Genomic DNA, 15,902 nt, shown 5'->3' with positions numbered 1-15,902 from the left:
CTGTGGCTCCCTGCCCACCCCAGCTCCCTACCCCCGGCAGGCGGGCACTGCTTATCCCTTGCCTTCTTAGGAATAAACACGCCTGCTTCAAAGCATCCAAATGTGACATTTCCCTCTGTTCTCTGGCCATCCCTCACTCACGGAGATGAATTTGCACCAGAAGGTCTTGCGGTTTCCACTTGCTTGTTGCCATGGCTTGGCCTCACCATCTCGGTTCCTGGCCAGAATCCTTATATGCTTCGGGGGGCTTATTCACAGCCTATTTTTCTTGCCATGCTGTAGCTTGTCAGCAGCAACTAACATCCCACCATTTGTCAGCGTGAGAACCAGGCCTGGCTCAATCGTGCCAATGGCGGTGTTGGCAGCTCTGGAGATAGCCCTCTGAGAGCCCCGTTCTGCCCCACCCTGTGCAGAAACTACGGCATTATTTCTTATCTTCTGCAGCCCTCAGATGTGCTCCCTTGCTTGATGACAAACTTCTGCTCTTGCTGTGTCTACGTTTGCAATTTAGGCAACAGAATGAAGGCGTAGATCTCTAAAACTGGCAGCAGGTGGTCCATTCAGTGACTTTGAACTGCTCAGAAGGACTGTCAGCTCTTGCTAAATGGATCCCTTATCCAAATCCAGGACACTCCCTGAGCCGACCTGCTGGGTTCCTGGATGGTGGCCGACTGGGGGCCTGGCTGGCTGCCAGGGGGTGATGAACAGTGGAATACAGGCAGGAGATCAAAACAGAGAGTAGGTGTGGTCAGTAAGTACAGCAAATGTGTCAGCTGGTGTCAGTCTGATCAAAAGTGAAGGGGAGTCCCTAGGAGCAAATTAGGTAGAAGAGCTCAGCCTTCAAAAACCCCACCAGGCAGGATGGTGCAACCCAAAGCAGAGGCCAGGTCTCAGCAGCTTCAGACAAATGGGCAGAGAATGGAGGCAGGATGCCAGAACCAGCAACAGCATAGTAATAATAGCAGTAAACATTTATTGAGTGGTGAACATTTTCTGTGTGTCAGGCCTTGTATGCTAACTCATGTAATCCTCACAGCAACTCTGTAAACTAGACTCCTGAGAAAACAAGTTCAGAAAGGCTAAGAAACTTGCCCAAGGGCCCACAGCTATCAGGACACAGACTTCAACCAGGACCCTCTGACAGCTGTCACAAAACACTGCGAGAACACTGTCCAACGTGGGGCAGAGCGCTGTCCCCCTCCTCTGGGTTTCAAGACCCATCTAGAGTGGGGTCTGGCAAGTGCTGGAGGGTGTTTGCAGCTCCGCCAAGTCCCCCCCAGGGCTTTGCCCAGTGTTCAGAGCAGAGAGAGAGTCGGCTTCTCTGGGAGTTTCACAACCTGTTCAGTTGTTTGGACCAGACAAGGGATCTGGACTTTTCTTCATCCAGATGCAAAACACAAATCCAGTTAAAACGTCCAGATGTTCCTTTTAGCCCTTCTTGAATTAGAAGCCACACAGGTGTTTAAACAGAGATACACAGTAGATTCACCATGCCTGAGCTTCCCTCTCTCCTATGTGGAATTACCAGCCCCTGGCACAAATAATGCAGCCATTGCAGCCCGCTATGTATGTTCCAGGCTTTTTTATTCCAAAGAGTCAGCAGGACGCTGAGTGTCAGGCTTGACGGTAGCCACTCTCTCTTTTACTTGGGCAAGTCACTTACCTTTTTAAAAAACCTTTTAATTGAAATATACATATAGAAAAGTACACAAATCATAAGTGTCGACTTGATGACTTGTCACAAAGGGGACATACCCACGTAGTCACAATCCAGGTCAAGAAATACACCAGCACCCTGCAGACCCTTGTAGACCCTTGTCCCTGCCCCCCCAAATGCCTCCTTTCCCTGCCCCCCAAAATGCCTCCTTTCACTCTAAACCCTCCTTCCTCCCGAAAGGTAACTATCGTCCCGAACCGAACGCCATGTTTGCTGAGTCTTATTCTCCTGTCTCTCAATTGGCTACTGCTGGCCTTGAGATCGCCATGGGGCTCAAATGCAGTCTGTGGAAAAGAACTTTGGGGATGTTATTATGGGTGGACACCTGAGCCCTGTCAGCACCTCTTTGAAGTAGACCAGACACACTTCATCACCTAGGAGGAGTGGCCAGAGGTTTATGACAGCATCTCTAGCTGTCCTCTTCGGAAAAACTGCAGGGATCCCTGAGAAAATGCCCTCTGCCCTTGGCAATGGTTTTGGCTTGTGCATATGCTGATAAGAAATGAGAAAAAGATCTTTGCTCACCCTTCCTGGCGCCCTGGCGCACCTCAGGGGCCAGCCTGAGGCCGAGCTCAGGCCTCCCTTCTGTGTAGCAGGACAGTAAGGGGTGGGGGAACCAGTGGAGGAGGCTCATTGGCTTGGAGTAGAGAGGGGGTGAAGAGGAGGCCTCCATAAGTTCTCTGTGGCTGTCAACAGAGCTCTCAGCTACTGGTGGTACTTTATCTCACCCAACAAAAACAGTCCTGGGGGCTTCCCTGGTGGCACAGTGGTTGAGAGTCCGCCCGCCGATGCAGGGGACACGGGTTCATGCCCCGGTCCGGGAAGATCCCACATGCTGCAGAGCGGCTGGGCCCGTGAGCCATGGCCGCTGGGCCTGCGCGTCCGGGGCCTGTGCTTCGCAACGGGAGAGGCCACAACAGTGAGAGGCCCACATACCACAAAAAAAAAACAAAAAACAAAAAACAGTCCTAATAACAGGCCTGTGAATCACGCCATTCCTAAATACAGGGCTGACAAGTGGGAAGGGAAATAAAAGAAAGCCCTGTGAGCTAGAGCTACTGTCAGATTTCTCCAGCAGCCGACACTGCTGTCTGAGCCTCCTTGAGTTTGCTTTACACGCACAGGCCTGAAAACCAGAGGCCCCTAGTAGGTGTAGAACTGGCTTGGTCAGTGCAGGCAGGCTCTCTATCTGAAAGGTCAGGGCTGCAGGTTTGATCCCCGTGTGGGCCAGTTAGCCTTGCTCAATGTCAGGGCCTCACGCTGTGTCCCAGACCATTATTAATCAGCTTTTCTGGCAGCCAGCGGGGTGGGAAACTGGCAGAAGTGTGTGAACTCGTCAGTGGAAATCCCCTGCCTCTTATCACAGGGCCTACTGATGGCCACAGTTTCATGTGGGCTGGAGGTTTTATGAGTTTGATTGGGAAATAAGGAGCATTTGGATTAGGAATGAGCATATCCTCCTGAAAAATTAGACAGGATTCTATCATTTTCTTTGATGTGTAAATCAGTGGTCTACCTTCAGAAAATCAGGGGGATGATGACGGGGATGGTAATGGTGCTGCCAGGCGAGGAAGCAGAGTTCAAGCTTCCCTGGGCATCACTGCATCCGTGGAAGCTGCCTAGACCCAACCTCTCAGTGCTATTTCTTTTTCATGTCCCAACTACTTAAACACAGTGTAACATCTATCGTATATATTGCTTTTCCAATCATGGGATTTCTTTGTTCTCTCTTCAAAACCTGCATTGATTTTTTGAAACAATTACTGTTTTAAATAACATTGAAGTTGATCCTTTAACTTGCAGCAAAAAATAATAGCTTACACTTCTGTAACATTTTCTGTTCCGGGCACTGATCTAAGTGCTTTTCATATATTTATTCGTTTAGTCTTCACAACACACCTATGAGGTATGTATTATTACAGTCCCATTCGCCAGATGAGGAAACTGAGGTACAGAAAGGGTAGGTCACTTGCCTAAGATTACGTGGCTGGTGAGTGGCAAGGGAGGCCATAGCATGGGCGCTCTTAGCCAAGTCATTATGACACAATGAGTCAAGACTCAAGGTGAGAAAATAACATGAACTGAGCTCCTACTTGCTTTGATTCATCTATTCATTCATTTGGTTGTGCCTTCCTTTACCAAATGTTTGGTGCTTATCACGTGCCAGGCACTGTTCCAGGCTCTGGAGACACATGTGGACCCAGCAAACAACAGGTTCCTGCCTCCTGGAACTTGCTTTAAAGATAATAAACAAGTAGATGAATAAATGAACAAGAAAATTTTTGATTGTGATTATTGCTGTGAAGGAAGAAACCCAGGAAATTACACAGAGAGTGTCAGGGAGAGGGTGTCTTTGGATGGACACTCTGGGAAGGCCACTCTGAGATCCAAACAGAGTGTGCAGAAGCCAGCCTCGCCAAGGCCAGGGCAGAGTGGAGCAGGGAGAGGAAAGAGTAAATGCCAGGATTCCAAGGCGCAAATGAACTGGTCATATTTGAGAAGCAGGGCGCGGCCCTATCACACAATGCCTGGTGGGCTGTAGTAAGGAATCACAGTCAGTAAACTGGGGGGTCTCTCTGGGTTCCTTTCTTGGGGTCCACACACACCCAAGCGTCTGAGGAGAGCATCAAGAGAGACCATAAGCTTAGAAAGGAAAATTTTACATCTATGTTTTTTCTAAATTCAAACTGAAATGTAAAATTTCCTTCGATTACAAATGTGGGCAACAAATCATAGTGGTATTAGCCATACCTGTGACTTTGTTGCCAAAGGTACCATTCGAATGTTGCTATGAGAGCTACCTCTGGCTCTCGTGGTCAGTGTATCACAATTATGTAATTCTGTATTGTGTAATACAGTCACCTGATACAGCAAATATAATAAACATTTTAATTTTTTTTTTTTTTTTTTTTTGTGGTACGCGGGCTTCTCACTGTTGCGGCCCCGCTCGCTGCAGAGCACAGGCTCCGGACGCGCAGGCTCAGCAGCCATGGCTCACGGGCCCAGCCGCTCCACGGCATGTGGGATCTTCCCGGACCGGGGCACGAACCCGCGTCCCCTGCATCAGCAGGAGGACTCTCAACCACTGCGCCACCAGGGAAGCCCTAAAATATTTTTAAAGAAGGGGTTAACAGACCTCACCAGACCGCTAACAGGGTCCATGGCATAAAAAAGAGTAAAAAGGCAATACAGAGAATGGCATGATCTGCTTTAGCTTTCAAACACCCCACTGGCTACAGTTGGAAGAGGGGATTGTAAGGGGCGGGACTACCCCTGAGCTCCATCTACACAGGTTACCGGATTTAATCCTCAGAACAATCACGAGAAATAGGCCTGCTTTTGCCCATTTTAGAGGTAAGGAAACCGAAGCCCAGATTTCAGGTAATTTGCTCAGCTGAGAATTGCAGAGCTGGGATTCAGACATACATCTCTCTGACCCCGCAGGGCGAGAGGGTCTATGGCCAGAGATGGGAGCATGTGATAAGAGGTCAAAGGTCAGCAATATCTAGTTGGCCTCCTGACCCAGCTTGGACCCCTGTGCTACACAACTTCACCCGTGAATGAATTGCCAACCCTTCTTTCCTCAAGCCTGGTTCTTTCCTCAAATCTGCCCACGTAGGCCAATTACGCAGCCCTGAGCTGAACTAACTAAATATTTCATGGGGAATTTAATTTAACTCTAAAGAAATTCATCCAGCCCTGAGAGTATGCTGTCAGCTCGAGTAGTAGCACTGGGGAGCCCTTGGGCCTGCAAATGATTTTGCTGCTTCCCCAGGAATGTTGATGCCCCTCTGGGCCTGACTCCGAGCACTGTAGGCTGAGTCCAGGGAACACGAGTAAATCCCACAGACTTGGGCTCAGATGGATCTGAAAAGGCTCTGATCAAGGCCTCCCTCTGAATAGCAAGCAGGCTGGTTTGATTGTGTGTGTGTGTGTGTGTGTGTGTGTGTGTGTGTGTGACAGGTGACTAACTGGTCCTACTCCTTGTTCCCATATCCTGGCCTGAAAGAAGGGAGGAAGGGTGGGGTTGACCCCCAGCCTCCCCAGTGAACAGGGCATCAGACATTTTGCAGGTGCCATGGGACCCTACAAGTTTCTCCTCGGCCCCCCAGCACACGGCAGGTGGAGTGGGAAGGCCGCCTTCCTCTTGCGTCAGGAGAGCAGCTGTGCACGTTGCTGAGGCCTGTTACTAGGGAGTCTGAGGGTTCCTGCCAGTGCCAGGGGAGCCAGGAGTGAGAGCGAGCTCCCCGGCGCCTTCAGATCCCTTTGCGGCTCAACATGGAGACCCCGGTGAATCACGGCAGGTTCCCTGGGCATCTCACGAGGTGAGGGCAGGGGAGGACGGGAGGAAGGCGCCCAGCAGGTGAATGGATCAAAGACAGGAAGTGAGCAGATAATCTAATTTGAAATGGGCTGAACTGCAGATGTTAATCTGCTCCACTGAGCAGCACGAAAGCCAGGGCCTGTCCTCAGCGTCCCCGTTCTTTCCGGCGGGTAATTAACCAGCCCCCATCTCCAGCACCGCTGACTGCTGCCTTAATGGCGGGGTGTGAGGCCCTTCCCCTTCTGCTTGGGCTCCCTGTGTAGCCCGAGGAGTTGCAGGGAACTGAGCCTGGGGAGGGGGCAAGGGGAGAAGGGAGCCCTCTAGTGGGAACTTAGGGCTTCAAGTCTTCCTTAGGCTGGAGGATAAGGAATTGTATCTCACAGTGTCCAGACCATGACTTCAGTCCGGTTATAATGACCCAGCTTCCTGACAAAATCCCTCCTACATACAGGCACATGTCCGAAATCAGCCTGATTCTGCTGTCAGCAAGGAGGGGCTGGAGGATAGGCCATGTTCGGGGTGTTGTCCCCCTGTACCCTGTACTGTTAGCTGCACTGGTTGTTAATTAGAGATTTACTGTGTGTCCACTTTGGGAACGTCACTGTGAACAGTGCAGTCACAAGAAAGCAGACCTGAGAATCTGTACGTCTGAAGATAGCTGTCTCCGTATCCTAGCTGTGTGTACTTGAGCAAATTAATAACCTCTCTGGGCCTCAGTTTCTTCGTCTGTAAAATGGAGCTAAATGGCAACTTTGAAATACTATATAAGTTAAGTTTTTTGAAGACATGGTCCCTGCTTCTTATAATCTAATGGGGAGCTAAGTTATGTGCATGAATGTCCACAGTGACAATAATAATAATAGTAAGAGCTAACATTTATTGAGAATTATTCTGCAACAGGCAGAGACCTTGCATGGTTGCTCATTTAATTCCTATAGAGGCTGCATGAGGGTGGGAACTGTTGTTGTGCCCACTTTATGGATGAAGAAACTGAGACACAGAGAAGGTAAGTCCTTTCCCAACGTCACACAGCTAATAAGTGCAGAGTTGGAGTATGAGCCCAGGCCCCCTGTTCTAATACAAGGCAATTTATGGCAAATGCCACCTGAATGGTATAAGCCGTGTCTTAGCTCCTTTATTGATTGTGAGGAGGGAAGGCTTATTCCTGGGAAGATGATAGAGAAGGTTTTACAGAGGAGGTAAACTTTGAATGGACCTTGAAGAGTAGAGTTACTGTTGGACATTCCAGGTAGAAGGAGTGGCATCATTTGAGTTCCGCCTGTAAGAAAGTACAAGGTGTGTTTGAAAGTTGGCTGAACCAGACTCCCAGGGTTGGGGGGCTTCCGGAGGAGTGCCAGAAAATGAAACTGAACTCAGAGGGATGGGCGGGCCATGAGGACCTGACTCCCAGGCTGGGCTTTAAAGGAGTGTGGATCATAGATACTTGTTTAAGAGGGAGGACAGGTAGGGGTGGAGATCAAGATGATGGATGTGGAGCTCACCTCCTCCCACAGACACATCAAGAGGGAGGACAGGTATAGCTGTCATGGCATAAAAGTGAATTTTGTTAGAAAAAGAATATTAATAACCACCATTTATTGTGCACCTACAATATGCCAGGCACTGTGCTTTGTGCATTATATGTATTATCTCATTTATCCTCATAACAACCCTCAGCTGGTAATTATAATCCCCATTTTACAGATGAGAAAAGTGAGCTTGGAGAGGATGTGAAACCTACTCATGGTCACACAGTACCTGGAGGGCTGGGATTTGAGCCCAGTTTGGTCTGGTGGCAGAGAAGCAGGACAATGTAGTCACAAGACAGAGCAGGTGGAGGGAGGGAGAGCTATGTCCTTGATGTTGGGCTCATTCAGGAGGGCCAGGCAGGGGCTGGAGAGAGTGACCACCTAGGAGATTCAGCAAGATAAGAGCTGGATAGCACCCCGTAGGCATTGTAGCATGGAGGTCACTGCTGACCGGCTGGAGTGACATTGGTGAAGTAATGCCATAGACACCAGATTGCCCTTAGTGTAGTGGTATAAATGGCAAGGAAGTGAGGATAAAAAGGAGGATGGTACTTTCTTGTCTCTCTTCCATCTTTTGAATTCACTAGAGCCAATTGTATCTATTGCAGGTTCAGGATGCAGCTTCTGAAGCCAAATGACCCAGGTTTGAATCCTGGCTCTGCCACTTACTTGCTGTGCAAGCTTGGGCAAGTTCCTTAACCTCTCTGTGCCTGTTTTCTGATCTGTAAAATGAGGGTAATAATAGTAACCTACCTCATAAGGGTATTGTGAGCACTGAATGAAGTAACACATGTAAATTGCTTAGTTCGTAAATTCACACACAGGAAGGGCTATAGGCGTTAGACGTGTTAAGATTACAAGTCTCATCCTGCTTAAAATACTTCAGGGCCTTTCAGTTGCTCTTCAAGGCATTGCATCTTCTGCCTGCCTCTCCAGCCTCATCTTACAGCACACTCCCCAGCCCTCTGTACTCCAGACACTCTGGCCTTCTTCTAGCCCCTGGAATGCACCAAGCTCCCTCCTGCCCCAGGGCCTTTGCACGTGCTGACCCTCCCACTGGGAGTGCTCACCCCAGGCCTTCTCACTGGTAATTCCTGTTCAGGTAACTGAGTCTCATCTTGAGAAAGCTCCCATGAAGACGCTGCCAACCCCTGTTCTACCTGCTCATGGGGCCACAAATGACTCCTTTATAACATTTATTACAGCTGTAGTTTTACAGATCTTTTCTTCAACAATCTGACAACTGCCTCTCGCACCGGGCTGCAAGCTCTTGGCCATCAGGGGCCATGCCTGTGTTTGCCCACCCCGTGTATCCCAGAACCTTGCACACTGCCGGGAGCAGGGCAGGCGGTCAATAAAGAGTGTTGAGGGGATGCTGAGTGTTAAAGAGGAAGGGATTGCTGGGGAGGGGGCAGTGGCTTCTGCCTGCCCTGAGACTCCACACTCAAGGGCAGAGCCCAGGACACAGCGTTTACTGTGGGCCGGATGAGCTCCGTGGCCCCATGTCACCCTCAGCCCGCAGATCCTCCACCAGAGTCTAATGTGAGTTGTCCCTCCCTGGGAAGCCAGGTTTGGTGGACTTGGGGGTCTTTCCTTTCTGGGTATTTATGGATAATGTCCTCGCCGCTCTCACTGCCTCAGGCCTGGCCTTGCTTGGAATTCTGTAAGCCTTTTCAATGTACAGGGGATCTCCAGAGACAATTACCTTGGAATGAAGGCTTCCAGCAATGCTCAGTACAGCCTTATTCTGTGTGGTGTTTTCTCATTCCAACTGTAGCCTCCCAAAGCTTTCCAGCATTAAGTAACACAATTACAGAGTTAAATAAATACCAGCAAAGAATGTGAGGCACTATGGGGCCTGAGCAGCAGGTGAAACAAGATCTGTGCAGATGTGACCGGCAAAAGAGTGGAAAGCTGTTGGTGTAGAGGACGGCTGCCTCCCCAGGGGGCAGGACCCTGGGCGACTGGGAGGCAGGAGGGCCGTGTAAAAAAGCCAGAGAAAAAATATCTGGAAGCTGATCAGAGATAGCATGGTGGATCCAAGAATTCAAAGGGAGCTGGGGACGTCATTTAATCTGCCATCCCCAGAGGAGAATCATATAACGAGGAAGAGGCTGTGGAGAATGACCCGATTTGGTTTCCAAGCTGTATGGCAGTTTTTCCTTGAGTTTTCTAAGTGATGGGACAGTACCAGGCCTAAAAGGGTCCTTACGTGGATCTTCAGTGATGGGCAGTCACACCAGGGAAACACAGTGTGTCAGTACAGCTGTGTGGATGTCTCGGGTCACCTAGGAAAGGCTACCAGGGGCCAAATGTCCAGAGGTCTCTGCCTACATGGAGGTAGAACAGGCCTGACTGCTCCCCAGCCACGCCTACATCATGCGTTAAAATATTGTCTCCAGGGACTTCCCTGGTGGTCCAGTGGGTAAGACTCTGCGCTCCCGGTGCGGGGGGACCGGGATCGAGCCCTGGTTGGGGAACTAGGTCCTGTACGCATGCCGCAACTCAGACCCGGCGCAGCCAAATAAATATTTTTTTAAAAAAGATATCGTCTCCAGAGGTCCCTGTTGAGATTCTCAGCGTCATCAAGTTCATCATCATCATCGCTATCATTATCGTCTTAACAGCAGACATTTATCAGGTACTTACGTTGAACCAGGCTCCATGCGCAGCGTTTACAAGCATCATCTCATTCACTTTCTTAGTCATTCTGGGAAATTGGTACTGTTATTATCCCCACTTTACAGATGAGCAAACTGAGGCTCAGAGAGGTTACATGACTTTTTCCCAAGGTCACACAACAAGTAAGTAGGTAACAGAGTCCAGACAGGTCTGTCCCATGCTGGAGTCTAGGTCTCAGCCACCCTCTCTACTGCCTTCATGGTCCCAGATAGGTGTGGCCGGACTCTACAGTGTGCAGAGTTTATAGGGCTCTTCCATACCCATCATCTCTTCCTGACTCTCACATAATACTGATAGGCAGGCATTGCCCCATTGTATAGCCGGGTAAACTGAGTCCCAGAGAGGGTAAGTGAGTTGCTATGGGCATTTGGTCAGCAAAAGGCACAGCCAGGTCTTCTGACCCGCCCCATCCTCTCATTAACTGGGCCCCATATAAGGGAGGGGCTCTGGGAGGATGGGGCAGGGCTGAAGCTATGGAAGTCTGCCCAGGGTGCTTTAGCACTGCTGAGGGGAAGGGAGAGAATTGGGCCCAACAGGGGGCAGCAGGTGTCTAAAAGAGGAGGAAGGGGGTACAGAGGAAAGCTTTGTTCCTTCAGGTCTTTCAGGATCTGGCACTGCGGGCAGAGGCCTCCCTGGTGGCATCTCGGGGGAAGCACAGGGTGGGAGCAGCAGGCTGAGACAGGCGCAGACCTGAGCCCTGCTGTGAATTCACTGTCTTCCTCCCAGCCAGGCCCCACGTCCAGGAGAAGAGCAGCGGCCACCCCAAGCCTTCAGGTTCTGATGGCGAGGGTAGCAGTCGCATGACCCCTATTTAAACCCAGGAGGCGAAGAGTAGTATGTTTTGGAAGTCACCTCCAGGCTGCCTGCAGCCTGCCCTCCCCTGGGAAATGCCACTAACATCCAGGAGATAAAAGAGGGGGTCTCTCAGAGGCAGAACACAAAGCTCTTCAAAGAACACTTTTGATCAAAAATGGGAAGAGGAGAGAGGTCTTTCTCTCAGAGAGAATGTATTTATAAACCTGTGTGTGTGCGCGCGCACGCACACACACACACGCACGCACACGCGCACACGCACACACACACGCACACACACGCACACCAGCAACCAGGAGCATCGTGATGCTGATAGAACTCTTTGCATGCTCCCTTTTCCCAGTCTTCCTTCTCTGGCTCCAGGTGTCCTACCCTCTTCTGCATTCCCAGCCCCCGGGGTTACACTTCCGGATCTGCTCTCTCCAGATGGTGTTGTATCTTCCGGACCTTTCTGGCCTTCCCTGCCTTGGGTGCTACTCTTTGCTGACTAGTCTGATAAACAGTTTCCTCCTCCACCTGTCTGAGGCATTCAATTCTGGAGACCGCTATCATCTTCTAGAGCAAATAGGGGCCAGTTAAACCAAGCTCCTTCCCTCCGAGCCCTGCAAAATGAAAGCCTGGGATTTTAGGGCCGGAAAAGAGCTTGGAGAGCATCTGACTGAACTCTCATTTGAGTGGAGGAAACTAAGGCCTGGAGAGCGGAATAACTTGCCCAAGGTCACGGTGAGTTTGTGGCCCAGCTGTGACGAGAGCCAGGTCTTCTGACGCCCTGTCTGTGGCTCTTTCAACGGGAGAGCGCAGCCCTCCCCAACGAGTGACCAGAGATGCAGAAGGGCTGGGGTGAACTGTCATGGTGCCCGCTCTTCCCTTGGCCTGTCACGCCCACAATTGCTAGCATTTTTTGCAGCCACGCCGCTTTGATCATTAGTTTGATTTTGTGGCACATGATCTCCGCATCTAAGTCTGCTTTATAGCACAATGTCTTTTTAACTAAGGTGAAAGAAAAGGCATGCACGCCTTTTGGAATAACCTGCTCCCACCAGGTTGTTGCTGGTACCCCAGGGTGCGTTGAAGCCAAGGTACCTGATTACTGTTCTATACTGAGTCGATGAAAAATAAAAAACAACCAGTACATAACCTCTGCGGTTTCTCCTAGCTTCTCATCCCTCCTTCCCTGCCTCCCCTGCCCCCAGCTTACTCTTGAGCGGGGGACAAAGGAGAGAGAGATGGGCTGCGGGGCAAGGAGGCAGCAGTTTCCACAGGAGACAGTTTTCCTGTTTGGCCCAGTTTGGGGAGCTGTCCGTTTGTGAATCGACAGAAGCGCCCTGTCCGAGCCTGGGGCAGACTCTCTCCCGGGGTGTGTGGTCCTGCTCCTATCCAGGAAAGCGCCCTCCCGGGACACTGTCCATTTCCATCTTTCTCTCCATATGGAATTGTTTCACCATAATGTCATCGCTGGCCAACTTTTATAAACTTGTGAAATGATTTCCAAATTGCAATCCAAAGTTTGCCCTTTTGGGAAGAAGGCTGTGGTGGGGGGTTTCGGGGGAAGAAATTTGAGGATAGAGTTGTTGATTTTGGTTACTTGGTTTGGATAGATCTATTTTTTTTTTAATAACCAGAGAAAGGACGGGATGCTGTGGTTACCTCTTGACCATCTTATCAGTTTGCATTTTTCTACCCTTTTCTTCAGTTCATTCACTCCAGCCCATTTAACTCTTGTCTCCTCCTCCCAAGGTCCTTGCGGGGCTTGGCTGCACACAGGGGACCAGCACTGCACCTGCTGCGCCTTTGTGGTTGATTTCCGTTGCTTTACACGTGTGCTCGCGAGAGGACCTCAGGTTGGGGCCACCATCGTTGAGGGAGGGGCTGAGGTTCTGAAAGGCCCAAACAACTCTCTGAAGGGTCCCCCAAATGAAGGCACTAACAATCTTCTAATCAAACTTCACTCTCTCCTCCAGGGTTGATTCACTTGATAGCAGTCATCAACACTCTCTCAGAGAAATACAGAATGAACCCAATGAGTCATTCATATTTTTCATTTTTTATTAAAAATCTCTTACATCTGCGCTCTAGTCTCTTTTAAGCCTGGCCTCACTTTGTAAGGCCCTAAGTTGTTAACCGATGCCGGATCGTGTGACTGTTTTAGCATGAATTGGGGTGGAGGATTGGGGCTGAGATGAGAAGAAACTGATCTTTGCCAATGGATGTATTCTTCTTGTTCACAGCTTATAAATCCCCTGTGCGTAAAAATGAGGGTGGCACGTCTCTCTCCTTACTTCCTTTGCAATGATTTAGGAAGAATCGTGCACGTGTGTGTATGTGCCTGTGTGCCTGTGTGTGTGTGTGTGTGTGTGTGTTTGTGTGTGTGTGTGTACTTATTCGGAACTGATTGGCCTGTTTGTAGGTTGTTGGATACCTCACTTTCCCTCATTTCTTTCTCCATCTTTTATATCAACTGATCCACCAGAATTAGGAGTTAAGGAAGCTGAAATGTAAACCTCAGTGGAGACCAGTCTGAGATACATGCCTAGGTTATAAAACATCGTTCTTAAATATCAGTATAAGTCAGAATCATCTGGGCAACTGGTCACAAATGCAGATTCCCAGGCCCCACGACCAGAGTCTGATCCAGGGGGTCTGGGATGAGACTCAGGAATTCACATTTTAATAAGCCCTTTATTCTTTAATATTCTTATTCTTTAATAAGAATAAGGTGATTCTGATGCTGGTGGTCCTAGACCACATTCTGAGAATCACTTGCAGAGAATTGCTGGGAAGGATTCTGGCACTGTCTCAACCCCACATCCTTGGTTTACAGATGAGATTAAGGAAGCCAAGAGATGTGAAATGACTAGCCTACGCGAGTTAGCTAGTTAGGGCAGAGTATGGCCAGAACTGAACGCCAGCTCTGGGCCTTTCCCGCCGCTCCATGTATAGGGGAGCACGCCAATAGGTAGTAAGCTTGCTTTGCAACAGGGTGGATTGAAATTAAACACAAGGAAGAACTTCCGGACAGAGAGGTGTACTGAGGAAGCTGACAGCCTCTCCTTTCCTAGGAGACCTTAATTCAGGCCAGACTTCCATCAGGTGTGGGCACTTGAGGTACACGGTGGGGGCAAAGAGAAAAGAAGGAAACACCTGGTGATTTTGCATGAAAGGGACCAGAGACCCTTCACTGAGTTCTGCTGTGGCACCTGGATTTTTTTTTTTTTTTTTTTTTTTTTTGCAGTACGCAGGCCTCTCACTGCTGTGGCCTCTCCCGTTGTGGAGCACAGGCTCCAGGAGCTCAGGCTCAGTGGCCATGGCTCACGGGCCCAGCCGCTCAGTGCACGTGGGATCTTCCCGGACCGGGGCACGAACCCGTGTCCCTTGTATCGGCAGGCGGACTCCTAACCACTGCGCCACCAGGGAAGCCCCTGACCTCAATGTGTTCTTTTGTTTTTTTTGCGGTATGCGGGCCTCTCACTGCTGTGGCCTCTTCCATCACGGAGCACAGGCTCCGGACGCACAGGCTCAGAGGTCACGGCTCACGGGCCCAGCCGCTCCGCGGCATGTAGGATATTCCCGGACCGGGGCACGAACCCGTGTCCCCTGCGTCGGCAGGAGGACTCTCAACCACTGCGCCACCAGGGAAGCCCTGTGGCACCTGGATTTTAACCTTGACTGAAACATAAGGCCAGTGGTCCGGGAAGCCTGAGGTGAGGTCCTACCGCTGACAAGGACAAGGTTTGTGATGTTGGGCCCCTTGCTCAATTTCTTGGCCTTTATTTCCTGGGGTTGCATTAGATTGCCTCCAATTTCCAGGGGGCCATCATTTTTATCTTTCATTGTAACTCCCTCACCAAAGTGCACACAGCAGAGGGACTCAGTGAAGTTTCGTTGTTCAACAAGTTAATCAGCTGAATAAAAAACTACTCAATATTGAGTATCCAGAAGTTGTATCTGCCAGTTCTCCCTCGCCTAGGGCATTTTGAGTCTGTCTGAACAGTCAGTAGTGATCCCCCCTTTTAATACTAATTTATATATTTAAAGGGGTCTAACCTCGAATGAACATGAGTTACAGCTTCAATATCCATGTCTTTTCATGAGTGATCGTTCAGACCTCTGGCTACTCAGGGTCAGTCCCCAAGCAGAGAAGCCAGACCAGAGAAACATCTCCCCATTAGTGACGGCCTCTGATCACAAGTCCCTGTGCCCCCATCTCCTATGGCCACCCCTCTGATGATCTCTGTCTGTTCCTTTCAGAAAGCAGATCTGGCCGTGGCGGGCCTCACCATTACTGCTGAACGGGAGAAGGTGATTGATTTCTCAAAGCCATTCATGACTCTGGGAATTAGCATTCTTTACCGAGTTCATATGGTAAGAGATTTATTTTATAAGCATTTATGGCCTTAAAGTTATTTGCATGCAAACACTGAGTTATATGATAATAATGAATGACTCACAGAAATATTTAGATTTCAAGACTTAAATGCAAATGTGCTGGGCTATTTTTTCCCCCATCAGCTGCAAGGACTTGCAAACAGGAGGAATGGAAGAGTCACACTTGAGGGCTTTCCAGTAAAAACTGCTTCTGCCGCACTGAATAGGGAAGGCCGAGAATAATCATTCAACCCTTGGTTCGTAGTGTGTTGGTCATCGGCCCCATGAGTCACTCTGCTTCCTCCTAGGGGGTGGGTCCCCAGCCCAGATAAGTCACCCCGGGCTTCTCAAGGCCTTCAGCGACTTTCAGGCCCACCTCTGTTCACTTTGCGCATTGCATCTGGTGAGGCAATGCAGACTCCCTCTCTTGGTTATCTGTACTGGGGAATAAAGAGCGGATAATATAATGTCA

General features: G+C 49.8%; 1 protein-coding gene across 1 annotated transcript in view; it reads left to right on the top strand.

Moving 5' to 3' along the window:
- GRIK4 (glutamate ionotropic receptor kainate type subunit 4) overlaps positions 1–15,902 on the top strand; it is a 307,625-nt gene that overhangs the window by 248,446 nt on the left and 43,277 nt on the right. The window contains exon 12 of the mRNA XM_032640427.1: positions 15,314–15,427. Coding sequence (XP_032496318.1) covers positions 15,314–15,427 — 114 coding nt within the window. The remainder of the gene's footprint in view (positions 1–15,313; positions 15,428–15,902) is intronic.

The sequence above is a fragment of the Phocoena sinus genome, chromosome 8, assembly GCF_008692025.1.
Source record: "Phocoena sinus isolate mPhoSin1 chromosome 8, mPhoSin1.pri, whole genome shotgun sequence".
Classification (NCBI taxonomy): Eukaryota; Metazoa; Chordata; class Mammalia; order Artiodactyla; family Phocoenidae; genus Phocoena; species Phocoena sinus.
Note: the sequence above shows the minus strand (reverse complement) of the source record. Positions and strands in the feature narration are given on the sequence as shown.